Below are 19,980 nucleotides of genomic sequence, written 5' to 3' on the forward strand. Positions count from 1 at the left end.
TCTTCCACTTCGGCCTCTCCTTATGTACTGTTCATTAGCGGTGGTCGCTCTCTCCACCAACAAGCCCACCGCTTCCTTTCTCAGCAACACCTCCCCAATGTCCTGAGTCGTATCTTTCCTTTAAGGATATATTGACATGTGTGATTTTGTTTTGATTAAAAATTTTATTTGTTTAATTAAAATGTCCTAAGTTCATACTTAGGAACTTTATTTTGATTTAATTTATCCCTTTAATAATTTATTGACATACTTTATTAAAATTCTGAGATAGATTATTATATAACTTGATTTTTAAGAATTCACATAATTCTTTACATCTATTTTCTTTATAACCCTTTTACTTTATACTTTTAAACTTAATATCATTGGTAATCGCTCATTAATCATGAGGCATTAAGTAATATGTGCTGATGGGTGAATGTGACTTTTCTATTTGAAGGAGTGTCAGGATATTTAATATTTTAGGTAATTTAGAATATAGTTACTATTGCAGTGCATGCGATACATGCATATGTAGCTATCATATGCATGCATCGTATGCATGCTAATATTCTCGTGCTCTCTATATTAATGATGGGTCACTACAAATTCTGAAGAGGATTTTCCACAATGATTTCCAATTTCTAGATTCACGAAGTTGGTCAATTTTATCTACAGAGGAGGAGGTCAAAATTAGCAGTGCGAATTTCCAGTTCGCTAGTGTGAGTGGCAGAGAAGCTCGATTCAGTAGCCAATTGCCAGAGGGAGAGCGAGTGGGCCAGAATAATCCCTGGAGGTCGATTTGCTTGTAGCTTAATTTTCTCGAAGGTAGTGCAATTTTTTTGGAGCAACTAGTTTGCACTTCTGGTCAGCAGTGTGAGTTGCTAGGAGGAGGTGCAAATTGATGGAAAGAGGTTGAGTTGTTTTTGCAGAGGGAACTTCGTGTTTCCAGACTATTTTTGACAATGGAGAAATTGTATATCGGAGATTTGCCAGTATCAGGAAAGCAGTTGTATCTCTCATATTGCTAAAGAATAATAATATAAACTGTCATCGGCTACACTGGTTTTCCCCACGTTGTGGTTTTTCCAGGGACTATTGTCCAAAAATCTTGGTGTCCAAATTTTGGGTGTGCATTATTTCTCAATTCTATTATTGAATTTTGTGAAGATTTCAGTATTGGATTAATCATTATTTGCCGAATTAATTTTCAGAAGACAAATAATCTCGAGTAGATAGAAGATTATATTTCTAGTTATTGCAATCGTAGAAATTTTATAGTGCCATGACGCCCCACTATCAATATATCAGATACCTGTGGAGGTAGAGCTAGAGAGGTAAGCTATGAGAGTTAACTCATTCACCAGTCTCAAAGATAGCTTGTCAATATCCATTGAAGTTGCTGTTTGTTGCTTCCCTTTCTTTTTGTGACCCTTCTTCGTGTTTGGACATTCACTGACATAGTGTCCTTGTAGACCGCATCCAAAACACTTGATTTTACTCAAGTCCTTTTTCTTCTTCTCCCCCTTAGACGGTTTACTAGATCCCTTCTTGGGCTTGCCCTTTCCTGCTATAGCCACGTTCTCGTTATTGTGAGTTTTCTAGGTCTTACAGCTGCTACCGTCACTAACAAGACTCAATCTAAGCTCCTCCTGTGCAAAATCGCTCCACAAATGATCCCAAATCGTTAGTGTATCTCGTCCGTTGATTACCTGAACGAATACATCCCATTGCTTTAAGAACCCATTCTAGGTTGTTCTCACGAACTCATCATTAGTCAATTGATCTACGACATTTGCCTATTCGTCCTTGACAAGTCGAACTCTTGTGAGGTAACTAACAACATTTTCACCCTGATTCATTCGGTATTTCTCAACTTTTGTCTAAGAATCAACTTCCTATTAATGGTAGGATATTGGAACTTTTTAAGAACGACATCCCAGATCTTCTTCACTGTATGCAAATCTGCGATATGTGGAACACTATGATCCTTAACCCTGTCAAGAATTATTCTTCTTGTCTTGGCATATTCCTTCTTGTACGCTATGAGCTGTGTTGGATTTGTTGGTACAACTACAAGACTGGTCGCATATTCTTTGAGACCATTCTCTTCCAACAGTAAAGGAATTTTGACTTTCCTAAGACTAAAATTGCAAGCTCCATCCAATCTGCATTTATCTCTCAATCCAATTGAAGCCATTTCTAAAAACCCTTGGAAAATAGACAAAACCCAAATAAATCTGAAGTAGTCGAATTGAGTTTTATAAACCCTCATTTTCACTTCCAGTGTCTTTCGCTGAGCCTCTTCTGCCCTCAAATCTACGCTTCACTGAGTTGCTCTGATACCATGTGAAAATTCTATTGCAGTTACTGATAATTATTCTTCTATCTTTGTAGATAATTTGTCTTCTGTAAATTAGCTTAGGACAAATATTGAATAAAAACACAACTGCAATTTCACCAAAAAATTAACCTGAGGAATTGAGAAAATAAATCACTCATAAAATTGGACACCCATATTTTTGGACCAAATTGTCCCTGAAAAAATGGCGAAGGGAAAACTAGTTTTGCAAATGAGGGTATATATTATTTCTTTAGCGAATCAAGGATTACATAAATTGGTTGCCTTTCATTGGCAATGCTCCGATAATTATTTATGTTCACTATAGCTGACCAAATCAAACTGGGAAATCAAGAAACTACCTCTGCAAATCAACTTGACCTCTCCTGGGAAACTTGCACCTCCTCTAGCAACTTGCACTATCAAATTGGAAAATATGAATTGGCCTCCCAGAAACTCGCATTGACTTTGGGAATCAATATCGTGAGTAATATTGCCTCCAACAACTTGACTAACCAACTCCAACTGTCTCTAGGAGAATTTTCTGGCAATTGGCAACAAAAACAAGCCTTTGGCAACTTGCACTGGATAAGTTGGCTACTTGCATTGCCTGACTTGGCCTTCTTCCTTGCTCTCGAAAAACTAGAATCATTGTGAAGAATTTCTCCAGAAATTCTCTCAATTTCTCCTACTGAAAACCCCGTTGCTGGTGTCTCCCACACTATCACTGCGGCCTTGTTATCACTGCAAATCTGCTGTTCAAATGATCTCCAAAGGCCCCATCGATATTCTCTAATAATCTCTTGTTGACAAATCAACGACCACGATCTAATTGCAATCAATGGCTAAGATCAGCTTGACTCCTAATCACTTTTCTAGAAGTCACTAGAGCAAAATCGATTTGTTTGAAGTAATCCCGATTAATTAACCCATTTTTCTAAGTTAGACTTTGGAAAATAATTAACACTGGTTTATTAAATCTAATAAAGACATTTCATTTAGAAACCTTTTTTTTGGTATTGGAGATAATTAATCCACCTTTGTTCCTTGCCTCATAGACACCACCTTAGACTAGAACAACTGTCCGAGCTACAAAAACTAACACACTCTACAACCCAGTGTGGGAGAGATGTTGTCGTAATGTTTCATTACTAAAAATAAAATAATATCTACATTAAAAATACTAAAAAATGTTAATAACAAAAAAATCTTCCAATATGGAATATGAATATTAATAACAAAAGAAATCTTTCAATGTTGGCCGTAAATAAAATACTTCATGTTCACTGCAAATTACACAATTTTACATCAGCTTTTATATAGAGAGAGATAAAGTAATTGATAGTAAATAATTTCTAATTTCGTCCATAAGTGCTTTCTACATTTTAGTACGAGGGAGAATTTGTAATTCCTTCACTAAACATGGTGTTCACAGCTCAGTCTAAAGGAGATGTGAAATTCATTTCGTGCTTAACATAGAGTTGACATGTGGTATTTAAAAAAATTATTAATAACAAAGAAATTTGGTCTCAGCAATAAATAAAATATTTCAAGTTCCATATTAAGTAACATAACTTATATATAGAGAGATAAATAAATTGATTGTAAAAAATCTTTTATATTTTTAATTTCCAGTATGAGCAAGATGTGTAATTCCTTCATATTTCAGTGCATAACTTGAATAAAATATTTGAATATCGATGTTAACTAATATTTCAATATAACTTCATTCATACATATAGAGGGAGAAAGTAAAAAAGTATTTTAATGTTGGCCATGAATAAAATATCTCAATGCCCACTCGATGCAAAATAATTTTATCTCAACTTGATATCTAGACTCTAGAGAGAGGAAAAATAATTAAAAAAAATCCAATTACTTGTTACTTCATAAGTTCATAGTAGGATTGATATGTGTATTTCATTATGCACATTATATATATATATATATATAGAGAGAGAGAGAGAGAGAGAGAGAGGCTTTTTATTCAAAAATATGCTAACCAAAAACCACTCTAATGTGGACAATGTGGGCTCTAAATAAAATATTTCAATACCCATGTTGAGTAAAATATTCCAATTTCAACTATGTATATAGTATATAAAGCAATTAAAAAATTAATTTCTTATGGTTAAAAGTTAAAAACATTTTATTATTGTGTTGCTCAAAATGAAGATGCAGAATTCTTTTTATGCTCAGCAAGGAGTTGACACATAGTATATATATATATATATATATATATATATCGTAAGCCTAGATCTATGAAGCGTGGAGAGGAATCAATGCTCTCGAGGTGCAAATCTTTTTTCAAGTTTTGTACTTTAAAATAGGTTTGCATTTCAGGAGGTTTGATCCCTCACCATGCTTAATAAATCCGGGCTTAAGATGGATCTGTGCTAGTTTATTTACAGTCATTCAGTTGGTCGCACATAGGAAAATAGTTAGATCCAGATATTCTTGTTTCTAACTTGATTCACAGATTACGGTGTTATGACAGGCTGTGGGTCTTATTTGTGAAGAACTTCCAGCCCTTAAATTTCTTGATCTGAGTAACAGTCGTATCAGGATCCCGTCAGATTCTTTGCCCATATTTTACAATCTTCGCACATTGGTTCTTAATAACTGTGGCATAACTTGGAAGCAGGTAATTTGAGACCTTTCTATAGCTTAGTGGATGCTAAGTCATTTTATACCTAGCAGGAATGCAAGGGTGCTATGTTATTTGATTGCACATTGTTGTTCTTTGATTTTGAAAATTTAAAAAATATGTAATTATAACAGGTGGAGAGGCTAAAAAAATCACTTCCTGTTCTGGAAGAACTCCATCTTGGTGGGAATCGGTTAAGAACTATTGAGGTACTATTCAGTTTCTATTTATTTCTTGTCAATGATTCTTTTTGGCAAGGAAGGAAGTGGAAGGGTAAATTATGTAGTTTGCAACAGTAGTCACTGTTCCGTTCAGTTACAGTGCATTTTATGTTGACCAGCTTGTTGTATTACCAAAAAGGGGATGTACTTTTATAGGTGTTTATGGAAACGATCGTCGATTCTTTAGTTAGCAGTTTTGAGATCATTTGGAACTTGAAACTGATATCAAGGATGCTGAAATAATTCAGAAGTACTGGAAAGGTTTTGAAATTTAGATCTGATAGGCAAATTCAGATCAAATTCCTTTCTTCTGGCATAATTTTCTTGTATCAAAATATATCCACCTGGCTGCAAATTATCCTTATACAATAGATTAATCTTTCTCTCTTATGGTATCATTACTATGTTTGCCCTCGAAACTTACCAGGAATACTTAGGCACTGATTAAAGTATTTTATATCCGACTTTTAGTTGTTCTGAACGTAATATATTATATGCATACAACTAACCTTGGCTGGAAATGTCTGGATTACTTCTCGTGTTGTTGCAATGAAGAAATAAATTAAATATAGAAAAGACTGTACTATCAATATATCATCATATTCCTCTTTCTAGTTCAATGTGGCTGGGAACACTGCGAAATGCAGATGTCTGTCGTGTAAAGTCCAGTGTGTCCTTTTTAAATTGAATGATTACCTAGTTCCTTTATCTGACATAGGTAATGTTATATCCCAGACCTGCACCTTGAGATATCCAGGACCCTGAACGAAGTGCAACCCTAGAGGCACTTAGGAAGCTTGCACACTATCACCAAAGCAACTCTTCCTGTCATTTTAGGTCAGCTTTTTTCCAACACAAAGTGGGAAACCATAAAAAATAAGTTTACAATATGCATTAGAAATAAAAGAGTGGTGGATTACCAAGACTAGTATCTATTCAATTAGGCAATGAAGTCCAGATCAATCAGCAAGAGGGCTTGAATGTTACAGAAATGACGTAATCAAGTCATTCATTGATGTGCCATAAAAAGGCCAAAACAACTTTTCAAATTATGCTAGAATAAGTGAGAGCCCTGTTACCCACCAAAAATGGGGTAACCATAGGAATTTTTTTTCTCTCCATTGGTCAGCTAACTAGCTAGTAACCCGATGATAGCCCACAGATAGCTTTACACAAAGCTCTTCACTTATGCTCTGGTCAGTGCTCTCTCCCGTCTGGCATGCATCTTGAAGGAAGGTTGGTCGTCTATTACAAGGTACACTAACCATTTTTGTAATCATGTGATTTCATTTAATGTTTTGGAGCATACTATTGAAAATATGGTAGCCATGGTCGGTATTTTCATAATGGAAAATTATAAAATTTGAAATTTGAATTTTTGCCTCCAAGTTTGTTCGAGTCGCTCCCCTATCATTTTAGGTCGACTGGACCCCCAAGAGGCACCCATTCGAACCCGCCTTCCCCTTCAAAGTCTATATAAAGGAGACATTCTCTCCTCATTTAGGCATCAATTTGTATCTTGAGCATCACTGATCCAGTCAAGGAAGAAGGAGAATAGGAGGGTTGAATTTCAGAAGGAAGGCTCAGAGGATTTCATCTTATTCTTGATTATTGGTTTGGTTATTCTCTTGATACGGTTACTTCTGATGTATTGATAAATATTGAACTCTCTCTCTCGCATAAGGAAATAATTTTCTGGGTTTCCCCCTTGTGGGTTTTGCCCTGGTCTCAAGCCTAATTTCTATGTCTCTTGTCTCATGATTTCATTGTTATTTTTCTACCGCTCTTTCATGTTTTATTGGTTGATATTTTTCTTCTATACAACTGCTTAATGATATTGATTCAATGCAATATAGAACTAATGATCATTGGAAGTAGTTATAGGTTGTAGAAAAATTGTTTCTGGCATGTGCCCTAGAAAATCAACATGGTTTCAAAGACATTTGAAGCGCAGTCTGGAAGAAAGTCATCTTGAATCATCGTCTGAAGCTAATAGGAAGTCTTGAGCACAAGTTCAGGCCGAATTTTCTGAGACTCATTTCTTTCATTCTGTCGATCTTTTTTTCCTGAGGCCTATCCTCCTACGGACATGCAAGTTACTCAGAGCCTCCTGCGGTATGTCTTCTTTGTCTTATTCAAGCATCTCCATGGCAAAGTTCCATGGTAAAGCTCTGTGTATTGTTGCAAACTCTGTAGCATCTATTATGTGATAGTCTCTGAACTTTGATTGAGGAGGCAAATTTGTGAACCTTAGATTCTCATTTTCTATGAAAAGTATGTGAAGTTCTTTGAAATATATATATATATATATATAGATATCGATATATATGCGAAGTTGCAGTATGGATATGCAAATCATTACACTGTGAAATGATGCATCTCTGTGTTAAGTTCTTTGATCTCTGTGAATAAGTGTGGTTCTTAGGATATAATTCATGCAAGCCATGCAAGTGTCTTTGTGGCACTGTGCTTCTATGAATGCGAGCTTCTCTGAAGCACATTGCGAACCTAATGAAATATGAGCGTAATCAACTTGTATGGCAACCCTTATGCGAATTCTGTGGCTTCTCTAATGTGATCTTCTCTACGAATATATTCTTTGAAAGTGTGGGAGCTGCCTGTGGCATTTCATGTGATTTATATGGCTCTATATGCACGAGTTTTGTGGTTCTATTTGTGCGAACTCTGTGATATTTCTTATGTAAATCCTGAGGCATTGTTTCTCTGTGTTATATCATTAAGCAATTATATAGAAGAAAAATATCAACCAATAAAACATGAAAGAGCAGTAGAAAAATAACCATGAAATCATGAGACAAGAGACACAGAAATTAGGCTTGAGACCAGGGCAAAACCCATAAGGGTGGAACCCAGAAAATTCTTTCCTTATGCGAGAGAGATGTTTCTAGCACGTGCCCTAGAAAATCAGCATGGTATCAAAGACATTTGAAGTGCTGTCTGGAAGAAAGTCATCTTGAATCATCGTCTGAAGCTAATACGAAGTCTTGAGCTCAAGTTCAGGCCGAATTTCCTGAGACTCATTTCTTTTATTCTGTCGATCTTTTTTCCCTGAGGCCTATCCTCCTAGGAACATGCAAGTTACTCAGAGCTTCCTGTCACATGTCTTCTTTGTCTTATTCAAGCATCTCCGTGGCAAAGTTCCGTGGTAAAGGTCTGTGTATTGTTGCAAACTCTGTGGCATCTATTATGTGATAGTCTGTGAACTTTGATTGAGGAGGCAAATTTGTGAATCTTAGATTCTCATTTTCTATGAAAAGTATGTGTAGTTCTCTGAAATATATATATATATATATATATATAGATATATCTATATATATATATATATATATATATATATATATATGAAAAGTTGCAGTATGGATATGCAAATCATTTCACTGTGAAATGATGCGTCTCTGTGTTAAGTTCTTTGATCTCTGTGAATAAGTGCGGTTCTTAGGATATAATTCATGCAAGCCATGCAAGTGTCTTTGTGGCACCGTGCTTCTATGAATGTGAGCTTCTCTGAAGCACATTGCGGACCTAATGAAATATAAGCCTAATCAACCTGTATGGCAACCCTTATGCGAATTCCGTGGCTTCTCTAATGTGATCTTCTCTACGAATATATTCTTTGAAAGTGTGCAAGCTACCTGTGGCATTTCATGTGATTTATATGGCTCTATATGCACGAGTTTTGTGGTTCTATTTGTGCGAACTTTGTGATATTTCTTATGTAAATCTTGAGGCATTGATTCTCTGTGTTATGCGATCTCCTGTTTGCGGACCTGAGGTATCTATGCAATCATCTAAAGGCACTATATCTCAAAGTGCGAAATCTGAAGATTATATATCTGTGGAATGATGCGAATTATGTGTTCTAGTCTGAGCTATTCAAAGGAGATCCAAGCCTTACCCCTAAAGAAGTATCTATTCGAATTATCTCTGTGATATTGTACATATGCTAAGTCACCTGACACGGGGATTCGAGATTTGACAATTACGGGGATTCGAGTGTCGGATACAGACACGTTGACCCCCCGGAACATGACACGTTCAGATACGTTATATATATATTAAAATTTAGATATTTCTTACACAAATTCTCATTCATGATACAAATTCATTGATTCAAACATAGATCTTCATCTAGATGTAAGTTTTACAAAGTAACATTATGCATACAAAATTACAAATACAATTGTGACATAAATGATAAATGCTAAACTATAAATTTATAATACATATTCAATTCATCAATGACCCTGTTGTCGCGCGGATTGACACGACAACGCTCAGACCGGGGGCTGTCACTCTGATTCCCGGTCTCTCCGTTTAAGCCTGTCTCCCATGGCTAAGGGGGGTAGACCCTGCGATATGATGAAGGCCAACTGCCAAACAGTTGGGCTGGGAGACGAGATGCACTAAAATAATTTTATTAATTTGATAGACCAGTGCCTTGTGAGGTTGGTGCCTAAATGATTACTTTCTAGGTGATATAAGAACATGAATCATAAACAGCAATCATTCATCAAATAAAGAGAGCAATGCTTTAAATATCTAGTAAAACCACAAAGCTCTTCAAATAACGATATCCAGCAAACTAAGAGAAATAAATTGCTTTAAATAACAGTGAAACCAGATATCTATTTCGTATTCAGATCTCAGCATGAAAGATATACAACGATAAACAACTGAAGGTGGTAAAAGTAATTCTCCACAAAAAGAATTTTTTTTTTTTTTTTTGCTTTTTAAAATTTTTTAAATTATTATTATTAATTTTTTTTTTTTTAAAATAAAAATAAAACCTAAACTAAAATAAAAACATTTAAATGAGATCTAGAAATAAAACTTAAAACCTAAATTATAACCTAGCACAAACTAAAATTAAAATACGACTATGGTTCTAAATGGAACTATATTAAAATTAAAACTAAGAAAAAATTATGTGAATGCATATACGATAATGAGAAAAAGAAAAGACGAAATTAAACGAAACCCTAATCTACAGCATGAAACGTAACTGCATACACATTAATAAAACAAAACTTCTGCTTTCAAGCGAACCCAGCGTGACTATACCCTAAACAAAACGTAAAACCGAAACAGTAAAAAAAAACCTGTGCGTGAGTTCTAAAAGGAAACGCGGGCCGAGAGAGCTCTGATGAATAGATTGATTCGCTTCAGCGTTCAGCGGAAAATGAAAGGAAACTGAGACTGTCTAGGATTTTTACCTTTACAATAGCTTACCTGGTCCGATGCTTTGTTTCCGAAATATTATCAACGGTGCTCAGAAATCCACACCTCCCACAGTCGAAAGTGGCAACGAAATTTAACGCAGGCGTGGAAGAGATATCACGCAACGTTCTTACACCACAATTTGCATGAGATATTCCACCGATTTGACGAATGCCAAAGTCGTAACCCCTGGCTCAAACAAAAGAATTTAATGCAGGCAAAGGAAACGATGACAAAGTCGATGGCGAGAAGAACCAGATCTCAGATGTTACCTGTCGGCGGCCAATAAAAAAAATTCGAATTTGATTGCAGGGTTACCTGATGATGGATATCGTGCGTCTTTTAAATGTTTTTTGAAGGACCCACGTGAAAATGTAACCTGACAGCACATGCGTTTTCCAGTTTTAGAAAGGAAAAATGCACACACGCAATTCAAATCCCGCTTTTCCTCCACCACTGTGTTTATTGATTGAAGGTGTACACAATAGTTTGCAAGTGTTAAATCGGATTGCTTGATCTCTATTTCTGAAACAGTGTCTCCTCCGAAGCTTAGTTAAAACCCTTTGACTGGACTATATTCCTTTCAGTGCACGGTTCCTCGACAGTCAGCCCAGCAGATTGGCAGACAATCAACACAGCAGTAGAGAAAAACCTCTTCCCGATTTTGTCTCAGTAACTTGCAGGAAAAGAAATCTGGCAGATATACACAAAATTTTGCAGTAAACCCTTCAAAATTTACCCAAAGTCACAAAAATTTACAGCTCTGGTACAGCCAGATTTGACAATAATTGCAGTAATGTTTTCAATATATCAGAAATTTGAACTTTGCTGTGAACAGAAAGAAAATCTCTCATGTAAAACAGGAAATAAACTTTGAATGATTAACCCAGGGAACAATCAGCTGGGCTCTGCACAGAAAAGCCTGTGGGAGTCGGCTGGTTCAGCCCAGAACTTCCCCAAACGCCCACAAATATCCTTTACTAAAAAGTTTTCCTGCACATCTCAAGCAACCATCAGCACAGAGAGAAAGAATGCTGCTAGATCTCAGGAAATAATGGAGATACCTGCCATTATTTCAGAAACCCTAGCAACCCTCAAACCCTAGCAGGTGAACAAGATACCTGTGCTCACAATACTCTAAAAACAAGCTATGATTAATGGCTGAAAACTGAAATATGCAGAAAATTAAAGATCTCACAGCAATTCCAGAGAGTAACACCAACACGATTTGGACCCCAAAGTCTTTTTATTAACCAGAAAATCAGATTACAAGAGAGCTTTTTCAGTACAGACTCACAGATCAGATAAACCTGTAAAATGACCCCCTAAGACCCTATATAAAGGAAATGATCCCAACGGCTAGTTTTGGGTGATCCATGTTGAAGTGATCTCGACTGTCGATGAGGGTTAAGACATCTCTTAATCTCATCCGTCGATTTTATTAAAAAAATATATTTTGCATGCCTTCACAAAAATATTATTATTTTATTGTTTAGGGTTTTTGCTTTATTTTATGAACTTTTTGTTATTTTTATTTATTTCATTTTTTTTTAATTTTTATTTATTTTAGTATTTCATTTATTTTCTTAAATGGATCATTTGAACTAAGCCGTTGGAAACATCACCTAGGACCTAGGACTTAGGACTCATGAGGGGATTTACAACATTTTTCAACCCTCAAGACACATTTCATCATGATTTTTACAATTTACATCTCAAAGGGATGAACCCACTTAATACAGACCCTCATAAAACACCCAGTTCTGCGACACAACTATAATCTAGCAGATTAACACACTAAGATTCTCCTAAAGTTCTAATGACAAAATCCATCCCGGCTTTGGGGTCAGGTTTGAAGGAAAACTCTGCCGATCGTAGATCGGTGAGACGAAAAACCTCCCGGGACGTAGATTATCATTAGAAAGTTAGGTCCACCTAGGCAATTTTACATACATGACTCTGATCTGCTTAGATTATTTACAATTCATACATGCAGACTGGGTTTACAAAAATGATCAAGCTGCTGATGACTGTAGGCTGGCACGGACATGTCGTTCAGGTGCTATCCCTTTCTGCCAAAAGGAAGGGGGTGTACTGCATGGGTAGTTGACCGGTAGTGGTCAACATCTGGCTCTACTTGGGGACACGTTGCTGCACTGTAGGAATGTGAGAATCCAGAATCTGCATCCATACAACACACGAATAAAAATAAGTAGCGTCCATTCCAAAATCATCATATACATTAAGCACAGGAAAGATAAAAGCTCTTCATTTATTGACTAACTAATAACATGAAAAGTAAATCTAATCCTAAAAACAGAAATGAAATGCTGAAAAGACAAGGAGTAGGGATAGAAATACAATACAAAAGATGCCCCATGGCATCAGATATCATCTCTGAAGAACAACTTGAGCATTTGGCCGTTCGCTGGTAGATCAAGTGGTTCATCATCCAATCTGCTCAAATAGAATGAGTTTGGCCCAACTATATCTCTAATGATGTATGGTCCCAGCCACAAGCTGTCAAACTTCTTATGCTTTCCCGGTTTTTCATTTTTGCGATCCCAAAGTAAAACCATATCTCCAACCTGCAAAGATCTAGATCGAGAGCATTTATCAAAGCTTTTCTTAATATTAGATTGATTTTTACATATAGTTTCAAAAGCTGTCCGACGAGTCTCATCTAATTCCACAATCTGATCTATCCTATTCTGAACAACATCTTTATTAGTGGAAAAATTTTGGAGAAGCTGATAAGCTGGCAATTTTAGGTGCACAGGTAAGGTAACATCCAAGCCATAAACCAATTCAAAGGGAGATTTACCAGTAGATTTCTTCTTAGTAATTCTGTCTGCCCACAAAGCATACTTGATTTTGCTGTCCCAAGATTTCTTGTTATCTCCTACTATCTTCTTGATAATGGTTATGAGATTTTTATTACTTGATTCAGCCAAACCATTACCCTGAGGATAGTAATTCGATGAATGAGATAAGACAATGCCATACTTGAAACAAAAAGATGTAAACTCTGAAGAACTAAAAGCCTTGGCATTGTCCGTAGTGATCTTAGCGGGGACACCAAATCTAGTAATGATGTTATTTTCAATGAAATCCATGATAACCTTTTCAGTGGCATTCTTAGCAGGAATGGCTTCGACCCATTTAGTGAAATAATCTGTAGCAGTCAAAATCCAAGAGTAGCCATTGCTAGAATTTTCATGGAACTTCCCTATGAAGTCCAGACCCCAATGCTGAAAAGGTGCCTCTACAATAACAGGTTGTAGAGGAAGGGCAGCAAGCTTCTGCTTCCCAGTGAACAGTTGACAGGCTTGACACGTTCTAACAAACTTGTGCACATCAGAAAAAATCGAAGGCCAATAATAGCCAGCTCTCAGGATTTTGTGGGCGGTAGTTCTAGCAGCATAATGACCACCACAAAATCCTGAATGAAACTCGGAGATTAATCTTTTGGACTCAACATCGTCAACACACCTAAGCACTATGCCCTCAGGATTTCTCCATCCAAGGCCATCCTTCATAAGGCAATACTTAGTGGCCTTTAGTCTAAGAGCCCTTCTCTTATGAGCGACTAAATGGTTAGGACATGCAAGATTAGTCAAGTAGTAAACTATGTCCTTATACCATTCATGCTCTGCTAATCTTCTCAACTCGGGTGAAGATAGATCGTCAAGGCAGAACAAACCAAGAGTCTTTTCATTACTTTCAGTTAACATTTGAGCTAAACCTTGGCCTTTGATCAGCTTGGTGGGTCTAATTTCTAAATCATACTCCTGTATCTTAGTAACCCACCTAGCACGGGTCCCTAAGCAATCAGTTTGAGTTAATATGTCCTTAACAGCAGAATGTGGGACGAAAGCAATGATCTTAGAATAACCCACATAAGTTTTAAAATGCTTGAGAGACTTGACCAGGGCATAGGCCTGCTTTTCCATGGTATTGCACTTCAACTCAGAATTTTGAAGTGCTCTACTCATGAAAGCAATAGGCTGCTCGTGACCATCTCTATTCTTTTGAAGCAAAACACCGGCGATGGTATCTTCAGAAGCGAAAGAAAAAATCATGAAATCCTTGGAGTAGTCAGGACTAACCAAAACAGGAGCTTTTGCAATAGCAGACTTGATTTCTTGGAAAGCCCTTTTGCCCTCTTCTTGCCAGACAAATTTCGCATCTTTCTTCAGAAGACTTTGAATGGGCTTAGCTATTTCTGCATAATTTGGGATGAATCTTCTAATAAAATTTATCTTTCCAAGGAAAGACTGAAGGGATTTAAGATTATGCGGGAGAGGAATCTTTTGAATTGCTTCAACTCGTTCGGGATCGATCTTGATTCCCTCCTTAGAAATGATATGGCCGAGTAATTTGCCTTCAGTTACCCCAAAAACAGATTTAGCCGGATTCAGAGAAATTCCATATTCTCTACATCTATCGAAAACTTTCCTAAGATGATCTATATGACTGATACCATCTCTAGAGAAAACGGTAAGATCGTCTTGGTAAATTTCGATAATTTTCCCGATCAACCCTTTGAAGGCATAATCCATGGCCCTCTGGAAAGAAGCCCCAGCGTTTGTCAACCCAAATGGCATTCTAATGTATTCAAAAGTGCCCCATGGTGTTGTGAATGTGGTCTTGTGCCGATCTTCCCTTTTAACCCAAACTTGATTGTACCCAGAAAAGCCATCTAGCAATGACATCATTCCAGACCCAGTTACCCTTTGCAACAAAGTTTCCATGTTTGGCAAAGGGTAATTATCCTTTTTGCATGCTAGATTAAGGTTTCTAAAATCGACACAAAGTCTTATTGTACCATTCTTCTTCCTAACAATCACCAAATTCGAGCACCATGTCGAATGCCTAGTTTGAGCGATGATTCCTGCTGCAAGCATCTTCGCAAGTTCTTTCTGGACCAGGGGGGCTAACTTAGGATTAATCTGCCTAAGTTTCTGCCGAAAGGGTTTAGCATTTTCGTCTTTTAAGGGAATAGTATGCTCCATAATATCTTCCCTATAGCCCTTCAACTCATCATAGGAAAAAGCTAAAACATCTCGATATTCGCGAAGTAAATTAGTTAACTTTTTCCTTTCCTCCAAACTAGTACCTTTACCGATTTTAACCATCTTCGGATTTTCAGGAGTACCAATGTTCACTTCAAGGTACTCGCCTGGGTCCAACTTGTTTTCTCCTCTCAGCTTCGTGGCATCATGCCGATCAAAATGTTGCTCTAAGGCAACCACATTTCTGGGAGTGGGATTTATGATATGTCTATGATCTAAAGACCCATCCTCGCCAGAAACTAACCGGAAATCCTCAAACTCGTCTAAACTATTGAGAAAACGAACGACTTGTTTTTCATCATTAAAAACTTGCCAATGCTCTGAGTTGTCTGGAACAGATGGTCTGAATATTACTTCCATTTTAATTTTATCGTTAATTAACTCGTCAGACAACTGGAAAGTGGTAGCAGCTACGGCAAGTTCATCTACCAAACTATTTAGCTCTCTAGGAATTGCTTCAAGGTTAAGGGCATCGAAGTGCTCCATAGTATCCCACACAGCATTTCGATAGTTTCTTAATCTCTGATTTCTACATGTGAATTTGTTTTTAAGCTGCATGATAACTAGATCGGAATCCCCCTTGATGCTAAGTAATTTAATCCTCAAAGCTTTGGCCAATTCAAGTCCCAACAATATGGCTTCATACTCAGCGACATTGTTGGTTGCTTCAAATTCTAAACGATAGGCAAACTTGAATATGTGACCAAGGGGAGACTTAAGCACTATTCCGGCACCTTTACCATGACTAGAGAACGCACCATCAAAGTACATATACCAGACTTCATCCTTAAGATCTTTAATCTCATCATCGGGAGGAATTATGAAATTGGACATGATAGAATAGTTCCCGATGTCAGATTGCTCTCTAATTATTTCGTTATGAGGCTTTTTAGGATCTTCAACATGAAATTTCCTCTCTGGCTCTCTATTTAGTCTAACGAAACCATCACCGCTAGGAGAAGGAATCATAGCATATGACCAATTCATCTGAATGCTTCCTCCTAGATCAGAGGCCCACTTTCTAGATAACAACATACCCCAAGCATCAGGTACATCAACGACAACAATATCCATAACAACCATGATGTCTGGGTAAACCGAAAGATGAACTTGCAAATCCTTGATTAAACCATGTACTTCGATTTTCTTAGAATCCATGGCACATCTATTATAATAGGGTCTGGAAACTCTTAAGTTAAGCTGTTCCATAACCCTTTTAGTCATAACACAAGCAGATGCACCTGAATCCAACATGCAGTTATTCAATTTATACCCATTGACTAATAAGGTGATAAAGAAGGGTTGATGATCCTTGTTATCAGCATCTACGCTTTGCAGATAAATAGGAGCGTCATGATAGTCAACCTCACGAATCTTTTGTTGAGAAGCGTTGACCTGAGGACCCTGAATGGCTTTTAGTAACTTGTCTCTTTGGGAAGGGATCTTAGCGATCTCAGATACAGGAACCCAGATTTTGGCATTATTAAACCAACTTCCCAAATCGACATCTATTCCAGAGTTTATGCCAGGGTTTAAAGTTCGAGAAGGAATTTGATTCCCGCTCTGATCTTTATCCCTTCTCTGGTATGTTAAACCCTTGTCTCTAGCAATTTCTAGAATTTTCTCAGGAGAGGGTTTCTCACCATATAACCTGGCCAAAATGTCATCTTCGTCTTCAAGGTTATTTATACTAAAAGCAGATTGAGGATTCACAACATCATAGCTCCTTTCCTTAACGTCTATCCAATCATTCATAGGCAAAGGAAACTTGCTTCCTACTACGTTTATTTGCTCACCTGTCCCAAACATTCCATTATCTAGGAGTCTTCTGATGATGGGACAAGAGGACTCTTCGTGAAAAGCATCGCAAGGACGACAGTAAGGAGGAGCATTATCAACCAGATTAGTAAGCGGATTAGGAGGCCTCTGCTCACTGGATTGACCCTTTCTTTGCCAGTTACTATTTCTGTTATTATTATTTCGAGGTTGAAAATTTTGCGATTGCGCTCTTTCCATTTGAATCAACCTATTCTGCAAAGTGTTTATCTCCTTGTTATGATTAATTTCCATGGTTTCAATTTTTTGATGCAACTTGAGAACAAGTTCATTTTCAGGCTCTTGGACTGCTTTTCCCTTAGGTTCCTTTAGTTTTGTAGCAGCCCTATCAAAACCTGGGATTTCGGACTTCCCAGAAGCTGCCTTGTCCTTTTCAAGTTCTATAGCTAAGGCTTGGCAATCTCGATAATCACCAAGTTTAGCACGCCTTAACTCATAAGAAGGTTCAGGACCAAAGGCATCAATGTAAAAATCTTGGAGAGTTTTATCTGTAGGTTTATAGTCTTGAGGTAATTCTCTAATAATACCATTAAACCTTCTATTAAATTCTTCAACAGTTTCATCCTCTCTCTTTTTCATTAGAGTAAGAGCTCTTACAAGATGTCTTCCCTCTCTCTTATCTCCATATTTTTCTTTAAATGAATTAATGATTGATTGTAAAGAGTCAAATGAATTTGGAGGTTTTTCTGTAAGCCAGTCATAAGCATCACCTCCTAGAGTCAAGATAAAAAGAGTCATCCTGACATCTTCATGATCAAAATCAGGAGATCTAGCATACTTAGCCATCCATATGTTGAAATCTCGCAAATGGGAATTAGCGGTAATAGCATTGTCTCCTTGAAAGTTAGGTAATTTGTCTATCCCAACAGATGGAATATCATTGGGGTACCCTGGGATATTAGAAAAATCACAAGGGGCATACATACCCATGGTGCTACGCCTAACTTGACCCCTAAAGAGCAAATGAACGTCAGAAAGGGCTTCTTGTCCAGGATTTGTAAGGAGTGTACGAGAAGCGAGTTTGTGTGATCGCACCCTGTAAACCTTTTCAGGATCAGGAGTGGGGTTGCACAGACTGCTTGGATGTCTTCTAGTGTACACTCTTGCAGATAATATGGGAAGTGGAGTCGCCACTTGAACAAGAAGTTGAGCACAGACAAGCTTGAAATGAAAAAACCAAGGACAGAAAAACTCTATCCCCGGCAATGGCGCCAAAAAATGTTGTCGTGCGGATTGACACGACAACGCTCAGACCGGGGGCTGTCACTCTGATTCCCGGTCTCTCCGTTTAAGCCTGTCTCCCACGGCTAAGGGGGGTAGACCCTACGATATGATGAAGGCCAACTGCCAAACAGTTGGGCTGGGAGACGAGATGCACTAAAATAATTTTATTAATTTGATAGACCAGTGCCTTGTGAGATTGGTGCCTAAATGATTACTTTCTAGGTGATATAAGAACATGAATCATAAACAGCAATCATTCATCAAATAAAGAGAGCAATGCTTTAAATATCTAGTAAAACCACAAAGCTCTTCAAATAACGATATCCAGCAAACTAAGAGAAATAAATTGCTTTAAATAACAGTGAAACCAGATATCTATTTCGTATTCAGATCTCAGCATGAAAGATATACAACGATAAACAACTGAAGGTGGTAAAAGTAATTCTCCACAAAAAGAATATTTTTTTTTTTTTTTTTTTTTTTTTGCTTTTCAAAATTTTTTAAATTATTATTATTATTATTATTTTTTTTTTAAATAAAAATAAAACCTAAACTAAAATAAAAACATTTAAATGAGATCTAGAAATAAAACTTAAAATCTAAATTATAACCTAGCACAAACTAAAATTAAAATACGACTATGGTTCTAAATGGAACTATATTAAAATTAAACCTAAGAAAAAATTACGTGAATGCATATACGATAATGAGAAAAATAAAAAACGAAATTAAACGAAACCCTAATCTACAGCATGAAACGTAACTGCATACACATTAATAAAACAAAACTTCTGCGTTCAAGCGAACCCAGCGTGACTATACCCTAACCAAAACGTAAAACCGAAACAGTAAAAAAAAACCTGTGCGTGAGTTCTGAAGGAAACACGGGCCGAGAGAGCTCTGATGAATAGATTGATTCGCTTCGGCTTTCAGCGGAAAATGAAAGGAAACTGAGACTGTCTAGGATTTTTACCTTTACAATAGCTTACCTGGTCCGATGCTTTGTTTCCGAAATATTATCAACGGTGCTCAGAAATCCACACCTCCCACAGTCGAAAGTGGCAACGAAATTTAACGCAGGCGTGGAAGAGATATCACGCAACGTTCTTACACCACAATTTGCATGAGATATTCCACCGATTTGACGAATGCCAAAGTCGTAACCCCTGGCTCAAACAAAAGAATTTAATGCAGGCAAAGGAAACGATGACAAAGTCGATGGCGAGAAAGAAAAATGCGAACCAGATCTCAGATGTTACCTGTCGGCGGCCAATAAAAAAAAAAAATTTCGAATTTGATTGCAGGGTTACCTGATGATGGATATCGTGCGTCTTTTAAATGTTTTTTGAAGGACCCACGTGAAAATGTAACCCGACAGCACATGCGTTTTCCAGTTTTAGGAAGGAAAAATGCACACAC

At 37.0% G+C, this 19,980-nt stretch overlaps 1 protein-coding gene across 1 annotated transcript in view; it reads left to right on the top strand.

Moving 5' to 3' along the window:
• The window catches only part of PFI (tubulin folding cofactor E / Pfifferling (PFI)), a 307,411-nt gene that overhangs the window by 176,520 nt on the left and 110,911 nt on the right, over positions 1-19,980 (top strand). Inside the window, exons 4-5 of the mRNA XM_089405409.1 lie at positions 4,818-4,964; positions 5,102-5,176. Coding sequence (XP_089261535.1) covers positions 4,818-4,964; positions 5,102-5,176 — 222 coding nt within the window. The remainder of the gene's footprint in view (positions 1-4,817; positions 4,965-5,101; positions 5,177-19,980) is intronic.

This window comes from Pinus tabuliformis, chromosome 2_2, assembly GCF_031772625.1.
Source record: "Pinus tabuliformis cultivar Carrire ecotype Pingquan chromosome 2_2, CPIR1, whole genome shotgun sequence".
NCBI classification, from domain to species: Eukaryota; Viridiplantae; Streptophyta; class Pinopsida; order Pinales; family Pinaceae; genus Pinus; species Pinus tabuliformis.